Consider the following 24,514-nt stretch of genomic DNA (forward strand, 5'->3'; position numbering starts at 1 on the left):
GTTTATGAGGTAAACAGCTTAACCATTATAACAACCCCGAACAGCAAAACAGAGAACTCATCAAGGATTTGAATCCAGGATCTCCTACATCCTAATTGAGAATCATACCTCTAGCCCAAAAAACTACATGCTCTCAATACCTTGGTTTCTTTACTAATTTTCATCAATTAATTCTTGCTTCCCCTTGCCTGTTTCTTTGCACCACTTACAGTCATTCCTACTGGTAGAAATCTGTTTTCTCGATTCCTCTGTTGGCTTAGTTCTCAGATTATTTTCTTCGACTTTGCACATATAATATTCTGAATTGTTTTACTGTTCTTAAGTGGTTGCATCCAAATTGTACTCTCTCATTATTTAATGAACTCCCCCCATTGGAACATCATTTCTTTACATTTTGCTTTGTAGTCTTTTTCTTGTGCTATGTATATGAGCCTTAACTGTGTACCTCTAAAGTATCCCTTCAAATCTGGTAATCATAATCCACCACTTGTTTTGTGGGGGCAAAAACTTATCTCACTTAACTCTTGCCCCTTTTCCCTACCAAATAAATTCATTAAATTTTTTATTAATTATGATTCACAGCTTCTCCTCTGGTTGACAACAACATGCCTAACCTGGAAAAAAATACTAAAGGGTTAATAACATTTTTGCTGGTTCTACCTTATTATACATATCCATCGTCAACAGCTTTCAACTTCTCACTTAAGTTTTGTTTAGTCTCTTCCCACATATCCTTAACTGCCATAATAGTATCCTTTTTAATCCAAACACCTACACACTTCATCATATCCCCAATAATTATGGGTATTGCTCAGCCAGTTCAAGTGTGGGAACATAGTATAATCCTTTAGTCTTTGTTTTATCCTCATTTATTGTATATCCTGAAAGAAACCATGAAACTGTCTCAAAATGTTCCACAAGACTGAAATATCATTTTCTGGATTTATAAAATATAAAATAACTTCATCTGTGAATAAGGTTAATTTTTCTTTTAATACTATACCAGTTATACCCTTGAATCTGTGAGTCCCTTATTTTCTTTGGCAAAGATAACAAACAGAAAGAGGGCACCCCTGTCCGATTCCTCTGTTCAAACCTAGCCAGTCAGACAGGAACCCTCCCACCTTGATTTTTGACTTTAACCCTTTATATATCTTCCTAATTAATCCCATTATTCTGTTGGGAGCACCAGTAATCCCACTGTACTACTCATGAAATCCCAACTAACTCTATCAAATGCCTTTTCTGCATCATGATCTATCCAACTTAACATCAAGAAAACCCACATAAAACTCGGCCTATTGTACAGAAATAATCAATTCCTCTCCCCCTCTACTCGACATACCTTGGCCACTACATATCTCCTCCCATCTCTTCTATACAGTGCTCCTCTGCTTACGAATCTATCATCGACCCTAACCGCCAAACTGGAAGTATGCTACAATAAAATCTCCAAATTTGCCACCAAGGCAAATTCCCTCTCTCATCACTGCACCTCCCTACAAACTTTAAATTGGTTTGAACTCCCCAATCAACTAGACTACCTCCAAATTGTCTCAGCCCACAAATTAATATTTCAACCCACCCTCCGCCCTGCACTCTCCAATATTCTTCAACCTTATACTTCCCCAGACCCCTTAGATCTTCTAACCAAAACCTTATTTCCGTCCACAAACCCAAGCGCCCAGCTGGTCAGCTCTTACTCTCCTTTTCCCTTGCTAAAAAATGGAATGCCCTGCCCTCTACACTGGGGACCTGTGACAACCTACACTCCTTCAAAACACAACTCCACTCCTACCTGCATAGTCACAGAAAATGTAACTGCACACTTCACTCTATACCTCCCAAGCTTCCCTCTTCCTTCTCTCCTGGCTAACCTTCATACATTTCAATTTCTCTCATAGTCATACATGGTTAATGTAACTAATATCTACATCCAACCCTATGCTTATTGCCTATCATCCTCCAGGACATTTTTCTTTAACCTCCTAGTTGCTTAATTGAAGGACTACCTAATTGACTGCATTTTATCAGCTGTTTGGAAATTCAACCCTTTTGTATGCAAATCAAATTTATCTTTGTACTTTATTTGTATTTTTTACTTGCATTATCATTATGTGTTGTAACATTGTATTGTGGAGCTTTTCTCCCCGGGCCTCCACTGAAAACGGGCTCCTGAGCCCAGTGGACCTCCCCGGTCACCAAACTGGAATAAATAATAAATAATAAAATAACAATAAGGGGATTGTCTTGTTTTCTGCTTCCATTTGGATTATTACTGTTCTATTAAAGTTGTCAAATATTTGTCTTCCCATATTGATCTATATCTATTAGTTTTGGCTAAACCTTGGCCACTCTCTTAGTCAGCATAGGCATAAATACTTGATAATTATAGTTCAAAACTGAAACTGGTCTATATAAAGTTTTATTTAAAAGGATCTTTGCCCTCTTTGAACCACCACAGCTTTCTTCAAGATACTAATACTGCCCCTCCTTTTAAAATATTGTTAAAAAAGACCTTTCAAATCCTTATCACTTTTTCCCTTCTAACTTGCAAATTTTTACAGGAATACCATCTGCTCCTGGAGATTTTCCTTATATTACTTATTCCTCTGCTCTATACAGAGTTTCATAGCATTTACAAAATATCTCTATTACTTCTATAGGATCTTTGGTTATTTTTCTAGTTATAGGCTCCCTTTGTCTGGCAACACCCCTTTCTATTTTCTGATGCCTAAGTCATTGTGACTACTAGTTTTTGGCCTTTGGGGTTCTTATCAAAAATAGTTACTTAACAGAGACCTTTCTAAACTCATGCATATTATCCAAATACTTATTTTTCCTTTAGCACTCAATAATTGCTCTTCTTGCTACTTAAGATTCCCCTTTATCAGGAGTACTTTTCATCATTTTATCCACTCCTCAGCTATCCCTTCTGAAGAAATCTGTACAAACTCTATCAAACCTTGAATAATTTTCTATGCCATTATTTAAATTCCTCTCTTTTTAATAGGCAAGTAGGAAAGCACCAGTGTCTCATTTTACTTGATTACCTGCCATCTTTATCTTATTCTTTATTGGTGCATGGTCTGAAATAGTTATTGGATGGGTTTCAAAACTGTCAAATATCCATGCTCTTGTGAAAAATAGTTTCTGTAAAATCTAGGCCAGTTATTGCACTACAGAATAATATGTGAATTCAACTCTTTCACATCTTCAGTTCCAACTTTTCTCATATATGTCTCTATAAATCTACCTTCTTCTGTAAAAGTTTTCCCTTCTAAGTCCCCTTGATACATCTTCGCTATTGTTTACTGATTGTAGTCCCCACCCAGGAATAATATTTCCTTTTGGTAACTAATTACTTTCCCCTTAATTCTCTTAATAGCAGTTTTAGGTAGATAATATTTCCTGTTGGCAACTAATTACTTTCCCCTTAATTCTCTTAATAGCAGTTTTAGGTGGAATATAAATATAAGCCATTGTAATCCTCCTTCCTAACCAATAACTCTTATTACCACACATATGCACTTGCTGTCTTCCTTCTCCACCTCTTTTACTTATTAATTACTACTACCCACTTTTCCTTTGTCTTTGGTACTTTGATAAATAACAGCTCTGAAATCCTTTCTTTGCCAAATTCACATGCTCATTTCTGTCTAAACAAATAAAATAAAAAAATGGATATGCAGACTGAGCCCCCTAACATCTTGTGCCCAGGCCAGTTGCCCCCTTTGCCTCAGCCAAGCTACACTCCTATCTGCAGACGTTTTTTTCTGCTGGCAGATAAGAAAAAAAAAAACAGAAAAAAGAAGTACATTCCTTCTTTAACATTAGCAGAAGTTACTGATAAGACTCCCCACAAACACACACATTTAGAATCCATGTGCATACCGCATATAAGTACTTTACAATTAAACATGTAGTTGATTTGAAAAAAAAAATTATACACATATTACTGAGGAAAAAATGGGAACTTAACTTACTGTTTCTTCTTCACTTCCTTCATTATTGTTCTAAACCTTATTGACATAGTAGAAAATTGTAATTTATAGTACACAACCAGTTTAAAATAATCCACAAACTTCCAGTCTCGTTTACCTTCTTTCCGCCACTTCTTGCAGAAGCACAGTTCTCATGTCCACACTGCATCTTAAAGAACTAAACCTTTACAATTTGTCTTTTTCCTGCATTCAGATTCTTGCTGTTCTTCTTCTTCATCTTTTCTATCACCCCTCAGCAGACTCTGGTTCAAATCCAGTGTACTCCTTGTGTTTCTTTTCAGCTCCTTTGGAGCACTGGAAAGGGTTTTACTGATAAGTTCTGTCTATGGGCTGTGACACTGTCAGCCCTGCTACTCCATCTTACTAATGCCTGCTAACCCTAATCCACCAGTTGCACCATACCTTTAAAAAAAACTTTAAATAACACTGACACTAATTTAAACAGCATGGGCACATACTCACACAAACACACACAGTAAACTATGTCTTCACTTAACCTTGCTCTAATCCTCCTGCACTCTAATACACACTCCTTACTTCTAATGCTGAAACCTTCAGAATATCCAGAGGTTTGTGCATTACTGTCCCAAACCAACACTTACCTTAGCAAACATTTGATGTTCTGTTCATGAAAAATTTTAACATTTAGATGAATGGAACAATCAACCAAATTTACAGTCATTCATTCTATTAAACAACAGCTGTGTGTGTGTGTGTGTGTGTGTGTGTGTGTGTGTGTATATGTTATGCGTATTCCCCTTTTCAGTGGAGGCCCGGGGAGAAAATTTCCAATACATGCGGAACAGACAAAAATCTTTTAAGTTATACAATATCAATAATAGCAAGCAGAATACAATTAAAATACATTTTACAATGTCAGAATAGATAAGATAGTACCTATACATAAAGTAGTAAGGCTCTTATGATAATTATATTCTATACAGATAAAGTTAAATAACTACAGAGTAGGCAGATGCACAATACAGAGTACTGAATTATTTACAAATGGTTGGAAGCAAAACATTGACTTAATTATGAAATACAAATGAAATCAATGGTAAAAAAGTTAAGACGACATAGGTAGAAGGTGGGGTGGGTGAAGATACTGCAATCAGCCTCAAATTTCTCATTTTGTTCATAGGATCGGGGTTACACAGCAACAGTGGCAATCACCTAGAGACAGTGTTCACACCTCTGGGTAGCTAGCCCTGCCACTGTTGTTTTTCCATATCACACCTACAGCCAGTTTAGTGTCCAATCCATATATATTAGAGAGAGAGAGAGAGAGTTGCAATACACTCTCAAAAATGCACATTTTGTCAACACAGTTGAATGCATTCTGTTGTTACTGAAACCCTGTTTGTCAATTGCAGGACATTTGAGATGTTAGATTGTTAGATGTTTCTGTGGTGTGTGTGAAAATGCATGCAGTTAAGTGGAGTTTTGTTCTAATGTCATAGTTTTTGTATGAACCAAAAATTTCAGCATTAGTGGTAAAATGTGTGCAAGCATGTTTGCAGGTGAATGTTAGAATAAGGGCTGGAGAAGAGGACAGATTTTGTGTTCAATGCAAGAAGGTTTTAGAGTGTGCTTACGAAGTGTTTCTGAGTTAGGGTTACAATAAAGACTAGGTAAATATGTATGATGATCTGTGTGTGTGTGTGTGTGTGTGTGTGTGTGTGTGTGTGTGTGTGTGTGTGTGTAAATGTCTTCTGTATAGTACTGTTACAGAAAGTTTTTTTGGCAAACTAATGTGTAGGGCTGAGGTTAAGAGAGTGGCAGTGGCAGTGTTAGGGTAAGAGTTAGCACACAAAGTCCTGAAGTACATCCTTATTCACAAGCTTTATCATTACGTATCTGTATTTTTCTTTTATTGTGTTGATTTAAGTATATATCCCAATATTGTATAGTTACTGTACTTACCAGAAATTAAACACCATGATCACTAGCATGATTTCTGTCATTTCTGCATATGAATCGGGAATTTTATTATTTTAATCACTGTAAATCACAAGTCTTACAACACAGATTAAAAACAGAGAAATACTTACTGGTATACCACGGAGTCCAGGTGTGCCAATAGGACCTACAGGCCCAGGTATTCCAGTGTCACCTCTTTCTCCACGTTCTCCTGGAGGACCTACATCTCCTGCTTCTCCCTATAAAAACAGGTACAAATTAAAATTATGCTTAACTATATTTTATTTTATGTGTTTGTGCTTATTAATTCTGACGTCTCATTATGGCGAAATAACTAGACATGTTATATCATGTTCTTGGACATCTGTCTACCTGCATGATTAATGCTGCTTGATGGTGTAGTACTGCAGTAATGATTTTAAAGTGAGTTTCAAAGTGTCATCAATTCAGAATAGCACCACAGCAAGAAGTTATTTTTTTTTTACTTGTTACAGAAATAATTTCACACAGACATATAATGGCTTAACCAGGTTAGCAAGGAATGAAATGTTGGAAGAAGAAGATGCTGATGACAATACTACCTCAGCAAAGGCCGTCAGATAACAAAGATCTGCCATGGTTGATCCATAGTCTAAAGTTATAGATAATATAGATATATGAAAAGTTCATATATGAAACTTTAATGCTGAAAATCAGAACCCATACCAATAACCATGACTCAGCAAAAATAATTTGTCAAAGCAAAAGAGATTAGTATTTATCAGACAACTTGAGATCGATTAAGTGGCACAGATGCTGGAGGAGCCAGGAAGGGAGCGAGGGAAAGCATCAGCATTTTGTTGGCTCACCCATTCCAGGAAGGAGAGCTGGGACTTCAGTCTGATTTGTCCTTCCCCTGGTAGTGGAGTATGCTATGATTACAAGACAGATGGCCCTAAAATTTCATCATTAGAGAGTAGGGTTGGCTTTTACTGACATTATATGCAATAATATACTTGATGTCAGCACCTCCACCAAGTTAGAACATCTCAAACAATGCTCTGCATGTGTGATGGCATATATGATACTGCCAGAGGCTTTTTTGCATGTTTCTGTGTCCTGTATACAACCTGCTTACAACTGAGGTAGTCCCAGCCCCAGTAGCTAATACAAAGGACAAGTTAGGAGCATTGGAAATGGAAAGCAGTATATGGCCAATTGAAAGATATGCAGTAAAAGGCAAAAAATTAGTTAAATAAAAAGGAATTGATATTTCCCTGATAGCCCTCTTAAAATACACAAACATCGATTAGAGTACCTTTAAATACTAATTATAATAATAATAATACAAAAAGACAGTGGTGGTTATGACTTCTGAAGAGCATGTATAAATCTTAATCATATAAATCACTTTGTGCCTTTCTTTGTATAGCAAAGACATTGATCCCTTAAAGATAAAATATAAACAGTGAAACTATAATCCATTCACAGGATCAGCAAAGATGAAGAAAAGTGTCAGAGCTGTTCCTGTTTTTCTTATATGTATATGATTTCACAAGACAATTTCTTAACTCTTAGACTTACCCATCCTAACCATCTAATCCTAATATATTTAATTAAATATGTGATTTTCCCCGAGTATATTTTTCTCCAGTTAAGTTGTTGTGAAGTTACATCTGATGCTCTATAGCCATGTTTAGAAGCAATGCATATCAGTAAATTATGTAAAATAACAGTAGATTTGTGTTTCTGTACTAGAAATATGAATCAGGTTGTATAAAGTAGACTGACTCATTTTTGTGAATCTTCTTTGAACATACTCTAGTATCATAACTTGTGTCAAAGAGTAATTATAAAAACTTTAATTATATTCTAAAATGGGTCAGTTAACATTCTTATACAGCTCTACTAAAGATTGGGCCCCCTAGAGCTCATTGTCTTACATAAAACCCTACTTGTTACAGTACTCTAGGTCTTATATCACTTACATGATCTTTGAATGGCATTCTATTGTCCACTACAAGACCCAAACATTCTACATTCCATACTTGTTCCAGGGTAGTGTCATATACCCTTATAACAGTGTTGATATGTCTACTCCCAGTAATTATTTAGGACTGTGTTTAATAAAATGATGAGGCAATATTTTGGTGGACTGCAACTAATAATGTTACCATTCATGACCCCATAACCAACATGTTAATATTACATACAGCTTTTGATGATACAAAACATATTATGAAATCAAGGCCACATAATGAATTATTTAATAGGTCTTTAAAAGCAAAAGGGAAATTGCAAGGAATATGCCAAATACCCTGGTAGAATTTATTCACACACGTTTTCTGAAGAAGAATACATTTTATACATCAATACTTATGCAATCCTCTAACAGTGGAAGATACAGGATTCATTTCCTGAAAATTGAATGAGCTTTATATTTTGCTGTTGGGTTTGAGTCCATCATGTTCCTTCATGATTTGCTTACATGTGCTGTTACTTTGAGCAAGACCCTTAACTCACTGCATCAGGAGGCTAATTAATCTCTTTTCTTCCTACTGTCTTCTAAACCAGGAAACCAACTGCATCCTGAGAGCTTTTTTCAAAAATCCTCTACTGAAAACACTCTTCATAATATCTGTAATATCTGATAAATGATTACAAAAATACAACTAGGAAAACTCTTTTGTAGACAACAGGCTACAAACTGCTATTAGTATCAAAAGTCTGTTTGAAGGTTCTGAAGCTGCTAATTTTATATTTAAGCAATAACCGATGACATCTGTGTAGTACAGCCTGAGTGATTAAATAAAGATAATCATGGGTGAATCTTAATATTTTTATTATTATTTTATTTTACATTTGTTAACCGAGTTAGTCCAGTTGAGCATTAGCTTGTTTTCAGTGGAGACCCGAGGAGAAAAGCTCCGCAATCAGTATTAACATTTTACATACAGTCAGCAAGAAAATTGCACTGGCAGCTAAAACAATTGGAGAAATAACATTTTATAATAAAATTTGAAAGAAAACAGTTGGGTACAAATGTTAGAGATTAAACTGCAAAAAGCATTTACAACAAATCATACAGAAAAACAGTAGAGTTGTTGTTGTCTTTCGGCTTTTCCCGGTTAGGGGTCAACACAGCGGAACTCCGATCCGCTAATGATTGGCAGTAGACTTTCATGAACGCCGAGGTGCCAGCTCGACGTTCAACCTTCAGTGAAGGCACTCCCATTTACACATGTCTTTCGAATGCCCACCCAGCCGCAGGGAGGACATGCAGACTCCACACAGAAGGCACTCCCCGCACTCCAGCCGAGAATCGAATGGGAGAACCTCTTGCTGTGAGGCAATAACGCTAAAAACAGTAGAGTACAATGTCAGAATTTTTACAGTAGAGTACAATGTCAGAATTTTTACAACAAAAACTTAGGTACAATGTCAATGAAGGGAAAACAGTGTTCATTATTTCTAAGTAGTTATATACAGTATTGGTACAGATGGAGTAGTAAGGTAATGTAGAGGTTAAGCAACGAGACAGAGAGGTAGATGGATATTAAGACAGACAGTGGAAGAGAAAAGAGGGATGAGAGACAAGCTAATGTTAGGCAGTTTCAGGGGGGATGACTACAATGGCAGGACCATTTATTTATTAGATATTCCAAAGTGGCTAGTTTGAAATGTTTTGTTTGGTCAAGGGACCGAATTTCTAGGGGTAGTTGGTTCCAAGTTGTAGCAGGGTTATAGTTATAGAGTAAACATCCTGATTTGGTTTTGGGTTTATAGATCTGTAGGAAGTCTTGGTCTGAGCTACATAGTATCCTGGTTGGGGAATATTTAGTTATAATTGATTGAAGGCTAGGGCAGAAAGATGGTAGATAGAGGATGGAGTGGATAATTAACAGTTGCTGTAGTAGTAGCAGCAAATGAGGGAATTCAAGCCACTGCAATAGTTTAAGAGACAGGCAATGGTGTGATTTGTACGTCTGGTTTGCAGCAAATCTGGCAACTTTATTATACGTAGTTTCAAGTCTTGTTATGTGTGGTGTTAAGATTTGTGTATAACTGAGAGCTGTAAAGGAGGGTGGGAAGAAGAAATGCATGGGAGAGAGGTTATTCTGGCTGAGTTGGTTAAATGTCTTTTGTTTCGGTAAAGGAGTCCAAGTTTCTGGTGAGTCTTTTTGATAGAGGTGGTGATTTGGAGATCAAATCTAAGCTGATCATCTATTATGGCTCCTAGCAGTTTAGTGCTAGGGTCAGAGGTAATAACAGTGTTATTGCTAGATAGGATGGAAAATGTTTTGAGATTGATGAGGTTTTTTGGGAGGAAGAGTAGAAGCTTAGTTTTCTTAGGGTTGAGAATTAATTTGTTGTCACAAAGCCATGTCTCTGTGGTGTTGAATGATGCTTGGGTAGTAGAGTGGACGTTAGATGGATTGTCAGCAATGGTAATGACTGTAGAATCATCAGCATATTGTACAAATGTGGAGTTGGAACAAGAAGTGTAAAGTAGGTTGGTGAAAATATTGAAGAGCAGTGGCCCCAGTATGGATCCTTGGGGGACACCCATTGGGACGCTTAGGGGGGAGAAAGAGCAGAGTGACATTTAACAACTAGCTGGTAGTTAGAGAGATAGCTGGAAAACCAGGATATGGTGGGAGGAGAGAACCTTAGGTGAGAGAGTTTGTCTAGGAAGAGGGGATGGGAGGCAGTGTCAAAGGCTTTGGACAGGTCGAGGAACATACATGAGACTAGTTTATTATTGTCACTGGCCAGTGATACAGTATTAATGAAGGATATTAGTGCAGTTGTAGTGCTGTGTTTGGGACGAAATCCATGTTGTGTGTGTGTGTTAGAAGTTTCTGTTGGAGAAGGTATTGCATTATCTGCTTGTGAATGCATTTCTCAAGAATATTGGAGAGGGGAGACAGTATATTAATTGGTCTGAAGTTTGATATATCAGAACAATTACCTCCTTTACGTATGGGTAATGTGTAGAAAGTTTTCCATATTTATGGAACGTATGATTCAGAGATAGATTGGTTGATCAGGATGGATACTGGATAGGCTAGGGGTTCAGCAGCTATATGTAGGAAGTAAGAGGGTAGGTTATCAGCTGAGGGGGAGCAAGGTTTGAGTTTAGAGAGTAGAGATTTAATATATTTAGTTGAGACAGATGTAAGAGAGAAAGAGAAGAAGAAGAAGGAGGCAAAGATGAGAAAGTGGGGTTTTTAGTATTTTTACTAGTGGGGAGGTCACTAATTATGGTAGTTATTGAATTAATAAAATGATTGTTAAATTCAGTGGCAGTTTCTTCAAAAGTTTTATTTGGGCATGGGTTGGGAGGGGAAGAGTTTCATGGATGCAGTATATGACTGATTGAGTTCCAGAATATTTTAGGGTAGTGGGAGAGTTTACATAGAAGTTGATCCTGTCTTTGTTGATAATTTTTTTATTTGATTTCTAAGTTCTTTGTAAGTCTCTAGGAGAAAAGGGGTCTTTGTTTTGGTCCATAATTTCCACATCTTGTCATGTATTTTCATCAAGGCTCTAGTATGTTTGGTCAGCCAAGGAGCGGTGTTTGCTTTGATTCTGATAGTACGGAGGGGAGCTAGGGAGTTGAGGATGTTTAGAAAGGTAGATTTGAAAGAGTGGACAGCCTCATCTAAGGGGAGTGTAGTGAGATGGGACCAGTTAATATTAGAGAGTTGGTCTATGAAAGAGTCTGGACTAAAGGATGAGGTTTTGCGGGAGGTGATAAACCTGACAGGTTTGGTGAAATGGGGAGTGTGTCTATTATACTATAATAGGGCAGTGGTCACTAAGGGAATTTGGTAGAGTGTGAGGGCTGTGGTAATTTTGGGGATGAGACACCAAAATCCAGTCCAGAAGAGACTGTGACAGGTGTGACTTGCTAATATGGGAAGGGGAAGTGATTAGTTGCTCAAATCCATGTAGACTGATACAAGAGGTAGTTTGGGGAGTTTGAATTGTAAGCCAATCTATGTTTACATCCCCTAGAATGATGGTTTCATTAAGGATGGTCTGTGAGAGGTGGATTAGGATGTTCTCCAGTATACTAAGATTATCACCAGGGGGGGATGTAGATTGCTATAACACTTATGGTGGTAAAGTTGTTAAGTTTAATATTGGTAAGTAGGAGTTCAGCTGTAGAAAAAGTGGGTAGAGGGAGGTTTGGGGTAGTTATTGAAAGGTGGACAGGAAAGAGTATGGCTACCCCTCCTCCTCTTTTCTAATAAACCACACCACGGACTGGGTTATTACTATTATACAATGACATTATTTAAGAAAAAAAAATACTTACTTGTCTTAAATAATGTCTTTGTATAACAGTGCCGTGCTGAGTTGCCTTTTTTGATGTACTGCACATGCGTATGGGACTTGCGTTCCCACACATACCCAGTACATCAGTGCTTTGGAAAGGAAGTAATGAAGAAAAGAAGATCTCAGTTGTTGTTTTTCTTTTCTTTTAAAAAAAAAAAAAAAAAAAACGTTTCGGACAGTTTAGGGGTAGGAGAGATACAGAATGGAGGAAATACAAGGAAAATCAGGTATGTGTCTTCAGTTTTGAATAACGTACTTAATTTTCCTAGTATTTTCTCCATCCTGTCTCTCTGCTATGGCCCAGAGTCTGGACTTCAGATTTTATTTATTAATTTTTGTAACAAAAAAAAAAAAAGTTAAAAGTTAGTGTATACCAATGGAAAAAAGTCCAGGTGACCTGACCTTTTTATGTTGGCATATGCTAGGATTTACAACGGGCACATTGACTGGGCTGACCAATTAGCATGCTCGTGTTGGAATATTAATGGCCAGTCATTGTATAATTTGGATTTACACAGTGGTATGAACATTAGCTCTGGATGGTTGTCACTGTTGAGGTGACACCTCAACACCATGTGCAAGAATGGGAAAAGGGGGTTTTGGAAGGATGGATGGATTTATGAAAGAAAAATTGTTTTATTTGCCAAAAACACTAGTGCTATGGTCAGAAGAGTGTTAGACAGAGCCAATATCAGTGGGAGAATTGTTTACCTGTTTTAGGGTTTTCCAATTATGTATGACAGGGGGGAATGGGTGCCACACTGCTGATTTGTGATATTTTAGAATCCATACACATTGTGCATATAACATTTTTAAAGTACTTCAAAGCAATCTTAAAAAACATGCATGTTAGATGCCCAGGTGGACTTGTGGAAGCATTCTTGGTTATTAGTTTGTATTTTCACCTCTGCTGCTGAATGCCTGTGTGTTGTTTCATCATCTAATTCTCTCAGGCTACTGTCACCAAATTATTATCTAAAATGTTTTACAAAAGTCTAGAATGCTCTTCCATTAACCATCTGGGCTTTACCTACCTTTAACCAATTTCAATCGCAACTTAAAAAATATGCTACAAGTAACACAGTGCATAATTACAGTTTTTATCAATATTCCTCATTTACCGCTACTTACTTGCATGTAATTTTTTGTTATATCTTGTCTAGCCATGTACAGCAAAAATCATGCTATGCATGCTATGACACCTACAGCATCAAATTATGAGGTGCTGTGTTACAGATGCTGCAATTATGGACTGTATATTAACCTACTTACTGAATCTATACACTCATCTATTACTGTTTTATCTTTCAATAAGGCTATGGCTGAAAATGTGTTTTTTTGGTCCGGTTCACTTACCTTTAACAAAATAATTACAGAAGCATAAATTGTACTAGAAAATAAAGGTAACACAGTCCAACAAGCTCATTAGTCTATATGCTTTCCTGTAAAGATATCATGTATCATATGCATGAATGCATTTACTCATAGCAGTCATTTTTTTCTTTCATCCTTATCATTCTAAATGCCCTATAAAAGCAAGAACAGCATCACTCCAATGGAAAACATACAAATACCATTCTTTGCATTTTTTTCTTTTCCTAATTTTTTGTCTCATCAACACCTGACCTCAACCATCAAGTGTTTGCCCCCTGCCCAGCTTGTGGATTAGTGCCCAAATGAGAAGAAAAAGCCATGCATCAAATTTCTGCAGTGAAAAGATTACAATGATTTTATAATTTATTTATGTTCTGCTGAACCCTATTTCTCACATGGAGCAATTGTTGCCAAGATCAATATCTTGCAAACACTGCAGATATTACCCATAACCACTGTTTGCTTGTTACAAGCTGAACTCCAGCCCCTTCTGGTTTCCACAGACCCTGATATGCACTGTAAAACACACAAACACACACACACACACGCATATCTATCTCTCTCTTTATATATATATATATATATATATATATATATATATATATATATATATATATATATATATATATATATATATATATATATATATATATATATATATAGATAGATAGCTATATTTACCGTCCCATAGCCCTACTTTCTCCCTTAGCAAAGGTCATGGAAAAATGCATCCACAGACAATTGCTAGACCACCTAATCCAAAATAACTTACTTTCAAACTCTCAACATGGTGTCAGACCTTCCCACAGCACTGCTACTGCCCTCCTTTCTTTTACTGACTGTATTAACAAAAACCGTAACCTCAATATGCTTTCCTCTGCACTGTTTATAGATCTGTCTAAGGCATTCGATATCACCAGATACTTATAAATATCCTCAAATCCCTGTCACTAGATGCACTAGCTATAAAATGGTTCCAGTCCTACTTAGATAACAGACAACAGGCTGTACTTTGGCATAACATTCTATCTAACCATCTGCCCGTTAACATTGGTGTTCCTCAAGGGTCCATATTAGGACCTCTCCTGTTTTCTATATTTATCAACAACCTTCTGCTAGCAATCCCCCAAGCTACATGCATACAATATGCAGATGATTCCACACTTATACACTCAGCCACATCTATATCTGAACTTCACTCCCTTACCCGAAATGTGTTTAACACAGTTGAACAATGGTTTACACAGTGCTGTCTCCTTCTGAACCCCCAAAAAACTAAACTCCTCCTTTTTACTCCTACTTGTAAGTCCCCCCCCCCAATAGACTTCACAGTAACATCCAATAATGGTACTCTCATATCCCCAGATCCAACTACCAAACTACTAGGTATCACCATAGATAACCTTAACTTCGACACCCATATTAACAATACTCTAAAATCTGTTAAAAGAAAACTAGGCTCTCTCTACAGGATCAAACCCTTCCTCTCTCCTGCAGCTAGAATAACTATTGCTCACACCCATCTAATTTCTACTCTCCTCTATGCTTCACCCATATATACTAATCTCTCTAAAAACAACCTTAATAAAATGGAAAACTCCTACAATAACATAGCCAGATTTGCTACATATGACCCTTTCAGAACCCACCACTGTTTTAATCTAAAGCAGCTTGAATTACAAAATCAGTTTAAATTACACCAACTGACCATTGCCCATAAAACCCTTTACCAACCTAGCAATACCTCTATACTATCTACCCTCATTACCCCCTACAACAATCTAAAGACCTTACGATCATCACATAAACTTCTTGTAAATATTTGTAAATCAAACAACAGGGCTGGGGACTCTCTTTTCTCTAATACTGTTGGAAAATCCTGGAACCTTCTTCCTAATGAACTTTTCTCTCTTCCCTCCATATCACTCTTTAAAACCAAATTGAAACTTTTTCTCAGAACACACTGGTTGTGTCCCTGTACTAAACCCGACTGATCAACTAGCTCTTCTTACTTGGTTCAACCTACCCTCCTCTTCTCAGTAATAAAGTTCCTTTTCTTAATAACAACTTACCTTGTCCTTCTATACTATTACTTACATCTTCAGAATCTCATTAAGGAGACTACTTTTACTAATATATTGTATAATTCAGCTGCCATCTTTTTCTTTATGATGAATTGCAACTACATTTTGTATTGTACTACTTGTATCTGTATATTTTGCACTATGTTATGAACAAATTACCTCTTTGATTATTCTCTGTACTGCACCTGCAATGTTCATTGTATACATTAATTTTTGTACATGTAATTTTATTTGTTTCCTCAGAGCTTATCTCCCTGGGCCTCTACTGAAAATGGACATATATCCAGTTAGACTAGCATGGTCAACAAATGTAAAATAAAAATAAAATTTATATATATATTTATATGTAAACATATAAACCAAAGGGTAAAAAGGTCAAACGGGCAAACAATTTGGTCAAAACTGCAAGAAAAAAATAGCTAAACCAGAATTTTCACTATGTGACACCTTAAACCTCCTGCAATGGACATCAAGTATTTCAGCTACAGGGCTTCTGAATGCCCATGCCTTTTTTAATTTTAAAATCTTTATAGTTACATTCAGGCTAATAAAGCCAAACCCCACTAGGCATGGACATGTAAGTTTTGTCCTTTTTATTAACCTCATCAGAACAGTAAATGAAGAGTTTGGCTACACTTCAGAAACAAAGGATCTTAAAACCCAATGTTTAATGGCATCAGCTGGATTTACACCTAAACTATCCATTTATGATGTACTGAATGCCAGTAATGCATGTGCATGTGTTTTGAGTGGTACTGTATGAAGGAATAGAATGACTGAGGGAGAGATATGTATGTATGTACAGTAGTTGCGTACTGGTAAATGTATTAATGTGATGAGCTGTTACTGTGCAAGACTGCACTGCAGCATGGAACAGGAATACTTCTTTTCCTCACTATTATGTTATCCTGAAGGAGGGTGCAGAAGGGGCTTGGCACCTACAAAAAAAGGATTTGTGTGTGTGTGTGTGTGTGTGTGTGTGTGTGTGTGTGTGTGTGTGTGTGTGTGTGTGTGTGTGTGTGTGTGTGTGTGTGTGTGTGTATGTGTGTGTGTGTGTTATTTAATTTTGTGCTTAGTATGTGTTTTGCGTAAATATGATTATTAATGTTTCTGCATACTGTGCTGTCAGTGACAGGTGAATTTTATTTGTTTTTTCACTGAAGCAAATAAGACTGGGTAATACAGATTAAATATTCATTATGAAAATTACTCAGAAAAGAATGATGAGGATTTTGGATAAAGTAATAACTGAAGGTGTATAAGGAGTAAATAAACTAAATGTAAGTCAAATACCAAAAGTGGTAATAGAAAACATAGAAGATGGAAAGACGTTGGTCTATTGTGTAGCAAAAACATTTGATAATATAAATCATACTGAAATATGAGATATTTTGAAAGAATATAGTATACGAATGAAGATATAAACAATTATTAAGCCAGTTAATGAAGTATCTTGAAGTAATCAAATAGAAATCAATAATTATATATATATATATATATATATATATATATATATATATATATATATATATATATATATATATAATTAAATTGTAGGTATCTGTGATGTGAATGGATGGTTAGGAAAAAAATTAAGATAAAAGGGATGGGTGGTAAATCAAGGGTGCCCAATGTATGTGTAGCTGTTTGTAATGGTGATGAAAATGGTAATAAGAACCTGTGAGAATGTTCCAGAAGAAGCAAGATGGAAGGACAATAATGGAATAAGACTGTCATTAATGTTATCTTATACAGGCAACTTAAAATTAGTAACATAAAATAAAATATGGATGAAAAATGTTATTGTTAAAACAGACATATTACTGGAGAAAGTAGGATCATATTTAAATAAAAAAATGATGTGGAAAAGTGGTGCAGATTGGGGGAATTAATTTCATAAGGAAAACAACAGAGTATTAGGTGTGAAATTTGGAAAATACCAGGTAGAATAATTCAGAGTATTGTTGAAAAAATAATATTGACAGAATGATGGAAGGCATTTTGTCTATCTTTAAGAAGAAAAGCTTATATGTTCAATGCATATGTTTTACAGAAATTGGCTTACTTAGGTGGCATATAAATAAAACTTTCTTAGTTTCGACAAAAAAAAACTACTAGAATTTTTTTTTAAGAAGGTTCAAGATTAAATACAGTGAAAAGATGAACAGTATATAATGTGAAATAAAATGGGGGGCTGAATTTAATAAATCCTTTTTTTTTTTGCTTCAATGCATTAATTTGGGGTGTTAAAATGTTAAATGAAAAAAAGGAAGTATAGTGATAGGAATGTTATTGTTTAAAATGTGATTAGGTATAGGAAGAAATAAAGCAAAAGGAAAGGAAACAGGAATGTAAAATGCGGACGGCAAAGAGAATGAAAAGATCAAGCCTTGGAAACTGAATTAAATGGTGTTAAAGTGGCTAGGAAAAGTTAGTAGAAAATAATGAAATAATGTGATTTTGCATTTCCATGTGAAAATGTAGGAAAATTGACAGACGTAATTTAAGAAAGATGAAAGATGTTTATAATGTTTTATGAAGGGAGGATTTTTATGGAGAATTATGTTGGATAACTTGCCAGCAAAATTAAATATGAAATATATGATATTTGAGGAAAGTTTATATAATTATGTAAAGTTGAAGAAACATCACAACTTTGTTTTCAGAACTACAGAGGAAGCAAGGATTTTTGATACGTTTTCAAGCAGACATAAATGAAAAGGACATGAATATTATACTTTTTGGTAAACACAATGAAGGGACTAACAGAGAAATAAATAAATGCAATAAGTTTTTATTTATGACAATATCCTGTTCATGGAAAAGACAACACTTTTTTGTATAACAAAAAAAGGACAATGAAGAAATAACATTGGAAATAAAAAGATGACTATGGATGAATGGAAAGGGAGGGTAATTAACGAATAACAGTAAAGGGTATACATATTGGGAAACTGTAAAATATTATATAAGTAATGTGCAAATATTGCATAAAAGATGTATAAATAAAGCAACCCCTATTCTCTTCAGTTTGAACCACTAGGTGGTGGTATACGGGTTGGTTCTGAGCTCAAAATACTTCCAACACAGTGGAGAACAGCACACAAAGAGTGAACAATGCTGCAGGACCTGTGGAGCCTGATGCACAGATGACAGAGGCTACTGGGGCTGATTTTGTTGGTGAAGGACGTGAAATGCAAGTCTTAATCGATTTAATGCAAGAGGAAGAGCAGAAGGATGGAGAGAAGATTATTTAGAATACAGTGGTAGAACTTTTAGTTATGTGCTTACCATAACTTTAGATGTATGGGATCCATCTCGCCTACATTCTCTACAGATGGGTTCGGAGATGATCCTCGGCTCCGACTCGGCCGCTATACAATAGAACGCAGTCTCTTATTGGCTGAGTTACCTCATATCCCAGGATGCACCACAACTGCTTCCCCAGATCTTGTTTGTCCGCACACATGCACACACACATAGACTGTTGTTATAACAATGCCAGGTGTTTCAAGAGAGGAAACAGTTGAATTCGGATCGTCCGGTCTCTTCTGGCCTACAAGGCAGGGGGAAGGAGGGTGGGTTATTAGGAATGTAGGCGAGATGGATCCCATACATCTAAAGTTATGGTAAGTACATAACTAAAAGATGTAATGTGATCCTATCTCGCCTACATTCTCTACAGATGGGACAGCGTCCCTAGCACCTAATTCCTGGGTGGCTCACTGGAAAACGGTCCGGAGAACCGTGGAACCGAAGGAAGCTTGACCCCTAGATGCCACATCCAATTTGTAGTGAGAAATAAAGGTGTGTAGAGAAGACCACGTAGCAGCCGCACAGATGTCATTAATAGAGAGCTTGGAATGAAAGGCTGCCAAAGTGGCCATGGCCCTGGAAGAATGAGCTTTCACTGGAACTGTAAGCTCCCTATTTGAAATGCGATAAATATGACTGATACAGTCTCTGATCCACTTGGCAATAGTGACTTTCGTGACGGCTTTGCCCAATTTACTGTCCGAAAAGGACACAAACAGTTGATCTGATTTTCGTGCTTGGTGTGTCCTATCCAAATAGAAACGTAATTGTCTGTGCACGTCTAAGCTGTGAAAGGTATACTCAGCTCTGTTTAAATACTTAGGGAAAAAAAACGGTAATTCCAGTGATTGTTGCAAACAAAAGTTAGAACAGACCTTTGGTATAAAGGATGGGTTTGGTCTAAGAGATACTCTATCCTTGTGAAATACCAGGTATGGTGGTTTGACAGATAAGGCTTGAAGTTCTGAAACTCGCCTGGCTGATGTAATAGCAACTAAAAGGGCAGTCTTCCAAGAAAGAAATTTTAAGTCACAGGTTGCTGCCAGCTCAAAGGGAGGTGCGGTCAAAGCACCTAACACTACGTTAAGGTCCCACGGTGGTGCGGGATGAGATATAGGGGGCCGTAGAAGCCAAGCTCCTTTAATAAAAGCTTTGCACAACTTGTTGCTCATTAAAGGTGGTTCTATGCTCTCATGAAAATTGGAAATAGCCGCCAATTGAACTTTGATGGTAGACACCGAACAACCCTGGTTGAACAGGGAAGTTAAAAACTTCAGGACCTCTGACACCGAGGCTGTCATAGGGTCTAATCCTCGGAGTTGGGCCCAAATAGCAAACCTCTTACATTTACTGCTATACATCTTTTTAGTAGAAGTCTTGTGGGCCGAGGACAAAATATGCATGACTTCAGGGTCGAAAGAATGGCTCCTAACTATGGTCGGAAGAGGAGTAGCCAAGCTGCTAGCTTTAGTGAATGGAGAGACTGATGGAGCTGTCCTGACTGATGCGTCAAGAGGTCCGGAACTTGGTCCAGGAACCAGGGACCCTCCAATGCATATTTGTGAAGAAAGGGGAAACAGACTTGACGAGGCCAGTATGGGGCAATTAGAATCATTTTGCTTTCCAAGTGAATCACCTTCTGAATCACCTTGGGGAGAAGAGGAACCAGTGGGAAGGCATATAGGAGGCCAGGGGGCCAAGCTTGGACCAGAGCATCCTTGGGGATGTCCCCCGGAACTGGGGTGAGAGAGAAGAACTGCTGGCATTTTGCGTTGAGGGGAGTTGCGAATAGGTCGCAACATGGAGCTCCCCATCTCGTGAAAATCTGTGTTACCACTCTGTCGTTTAAGGACCATTCGTGAGGGGAGAGAATAGTCCTGCTCAGTCTGTCGGCTATCACAGTGGATCTCCCCGGAATGTGTGTTGCCGCTAGAAAACATTTGGTAGCAATCGCCCAATCCCATACTTTCATGGCCTCTCTGCAAAGGTTGTAAGACCTGGTCCCTCCTTGCTTGTTCAAGTACCAGACTACCGACATGTTGTCGGACTGAATGGCAATCGTACCCTGGGGGGGGTGATCGTGCAGTGCTTGCAACGTTAAAAGCACCGCCCTCATTTCCAGGATATTGATGTGGAGGAGACTGTCGTCGGAGTGCCACGTGCCTTGGACTGACCTGCCCAGATAATGTCCGCCCACCCTGTCTGGGAGGCGTCCGTAGTCAACGTGGCCGAGGGGGATGGGGGGACGAAGGGACGCCCCTGATCCAGGTTGGAGGAAAGAAGCCACCAACGAAGATCCTGTTTGCACGTCTCTGTGATCAAAATGTGGTGACTGAGGGGAAGGTCTTGATAAGACCACTGGACTGAGAGGAGCTACTGGAGTAACCTCATATGCAACCTTGCCAAGGGGACGAGAAGAATGGTGGCTGACATGGAACAACAGCTGCAGCACCATTCTCGCTGGAGTGCGACATCTGAGGAGTAACGCCCGAGCCTGAGACTGCAATGTTGCTATCCTTTCTGCAGGAAGATAGACTCGCATCTGCCTTGAGTCTATTTCTGCACCAATAAACAGAATACGTTGTGATGGCAGCAATACGGATTTTGTCCAATTGAAGGTGATTCCTAAGGAGTTGCCTAGGGAGATAGTGGCTGCTAGAGTTTTTAAGAGTAGATGCCTGGAGGTGGCAGTTAGGAGCCAGTCGTCCAGGTATGGAAACACCTGGAATCCTAGACTTCTCAGGTGAGCAGTCACCACTGCCAAACATTTGGTGAACACCCTGGGGGCTGTGGTGAGACCAAAGGGCAGTGCACGGAACTGGAAATGACTGTCTCCTAGGCTGAAGCGCAAGTGTCTCCTTGACGCCTGATCAATCAAAATGTGATAATAGGTGTCTTTGAGATCTATGGAGCACATCCAAACACCCTTCTCCAAAAGCGGGAGAATGGATTGCAAGGTGACCATCCGGAATTTGGACTTTTTCACTGATCGGTTTAACCTGCTGAGATCCAAAATGGGCCTCAAGTCCCCGGTCTTTTTTGGCACCAAAAAGAATCTTGAGTAAGTCCCTAATCCGGCCTGGTCTGCGGGGACAGGTTGGATGACTCCTTTTTGAAGCAGCTTCGAAGTTTTGCTGGCTGCCAGATCCCGCTGACTGGGTGGCGGGTCCGGGATTCTTTGGGACGGTGGAGGGGGTTGAGAGAAGGGAATGGTGTAACCTCCGGCGATGATTCGGAGCACCCATCGGTCCTGAGTGATACTTTCCCAGGCCTTTAGGTGCCTCGAAAAACGACCCCCGACTGGCTCCGGAGCTGCACAGTCGGGCAATCCTTCAGGGATGCTGGAAGGCTGAAGAGCCACGAAAGGACTTGCGGTCTCCAGTGTTGTGGGGGCCTCTGCCACCTCTGGGATGGCGTCTTCCAGAAAAATTTCCCCTTCCTCTGCCTCTAGAAGGGGGATCGTCCTGCTGCGAGGGATAAGACTTCTGGGATTTATGGAACCACATTTTCCCTCCTCTTTTAGCCTTGGGGTAAGGCCTAAAGAGGGTAGAAAATCGTGCACCTATGGCAGTCAAAGTCTTACCTTCTTGCTCACAGCGGGTCAATGTGTCCTTTACCTTGGGTCCAAACAAAGAGGACCCATCAAAGGGAGCGTCGGCAAAGGAAGACTTAAAGGCTTCCGCAAAATGACACAGGCGGAGCCAGGCTTGCCTCCGTAGAGCAACACCCGCACCCGCCGCTCTACTCGCCCCCTTGGCTGCATATGAAATGAGCCTCATGGACGAGTTTGATATCGATGACAGCGTAGCCAACTGAGAGCCAACCGTCTGGGCCAGCTGCTCAGGTAGGTTACCCAAGAGGGTATCTGAAAGCTCCTTGATTAGATCCCTCTGAAATCTGGTGAAGTGCGTCAAATAGTTCAGGGACCTTAAGGTAAAGGCCGCTGAACTGAGGGTGTGCTTCCGTGCATCGTCCATGCTCCTAGACTCCTTATTAGGAGGATGGACGGACGTCGAAGCCTCTGCTACATCTTGTTGGGTAGCAGATGCCACCACCAGGGCATCTACAGACACACCTTTGGTCAGAAACTCCTTCTCTGGGGGTGCTGATAAGAATTTATTTGGGCGAGCAGGCACCGGTTCCACAGAGTCTGGATGCTCCCACGCCCTTCGACAGATCAAATCTAGGAGCTCGTCGAAGGGCGGAGACACCCAGGAGGCGGAGGGCTGAGCCCCGAAGGCCTTGAGGTTCACTGACTCGTCAGCGGAAGGGGGGTTGGATTGCCAGCCGCCTCGTTGTTTGAGGGCTTCCAAGATGTCTGCAAAGGAGACATCATCTGAGGATGACTTAGGGGACCCCTCCGCATCATCAAGATCGGTGTCCGACATGAGAGACTCATCGGGGGAGTCGACGTGCTTCCTCTTGCACAGTCTTTTCCTTGGGGATTCCTCCGAAGAAGCTTCAGAGGGACCTCCAGGAGGGGGGGAAACCCCACTGGGGGTGACCTCAGGCCCCGGGGCTCCGCTGTCTAGCGACAGGGGGACTACGAAAGACCCAGTCTCCATGTGTAGGGAAGGTGCCGGTGAGACCATGGAGGTAGCCAAAGAGGATTTGGCCAAAGCACTCCACATGGCCCTAAAGGCTGGACTGCCAGAGTCCTGGGAAGGTCCAACCCCCAGGGCCACAACAGTAGACAGTACCCCCGCAGCCGACGCACCGAGAGGAAGGCTAGGAACTGAAAACATCGGTCCCGAAGGGTCCCCACCGGGGCCGACCGAGGAGGTCCGTGTACCGAACTCCGACTCGAGAGCCAGGGTTGGAGTAAGGGTCGGAGCCGACCCAAAAACCTCCATCGGCTCCACCAGCACCGGCTCCAACGGTACCGAGGCTGTTGGAGGAGGAACCTGAACTACAGCGTGGGCCATCGGCTCCGAAGCCGAATGGGCTGGAGCCAAAACTAATTTCTGGAATACAGGAGACTGAAATAGTCTTAGGAGCACCCTGTCGATGTCCGAATCCAACATCTTGGAAGATCGGGAGGAGACCGATTGGGTCCGAGCTGACTTCTCCATCGGCTCCGAAGGACTGGGGGACCGGCTCCAAATGGACTCGACCAATATCGGTTCCGAGGGAGATTCCATAGCAATTTCCCTCGGTGCCGATGAGGGCTTCGGCGCCGAAGGGGAAGTGTCTGAGCCAGTAACCCTCATCGGCTCCAAAATCAGTGGAGCCGATGAAGGTGACCCGCCTCTCGAAGCCCCAGCCATCGGCTCCGAAACCAGAGGAGTCGAGGCTGGAGGCATCAAGGCAGACTGTTCCGCCCTCGGCTCCGAAGTCCGTGGAGCCGAAGGAGAAGCCTGTCTAGATTTCTTAGTGGTCGGTTCCGACGGGCTGGTCGGAGCCGACGATTTCTTTTTCTTAGCTGGAGAGGGAGAGGAAGATAAGGCCTCTTCGAAGGAGGGCTTGATAAGCCCTTTTAAGATCAATTTATTC

At 39.5% G+C, this 24,514-nt stretch overlaps 1 protein-coding gene across 1 annotated transcript in view; it reads right to left on the minus strand.

Annotated features, from left to right (window-relative positions):
- The window catches only part of COL24A1 (collagen type XXIV alpha 1 chain), a 3,617,818-nt gene that overhangs the window by 718,665 nt on the left and 2,874,639 nt on the right, over window positions 1-24,514 (minus strand). Inside the window, exon 37 of the mRNA XM_044086026.1 lies at window positions 6,056-6,163. Within this exon, the coding sequence (XP_043941961.1) occupies window positions 6,056-6,163 (108 nt within the window). The remainder of the gene's footprint in view (window positions 1-6,055; window positions 6,164-24,514) is intronic.

Source organism: Protopterus annectens, chromosome 10.part0 (assembly GCF_019279795.1).
Source record: "Protopterus annectens isolate FY-2018-M chromosome 10.part0, PAN1.0, whole genome shotgun sequence".
NCBI lineage: Eukaryota > Metazoa > Chordata > Ceratodontiformes > Protopteridae > Protopterus > Protopterus annectens.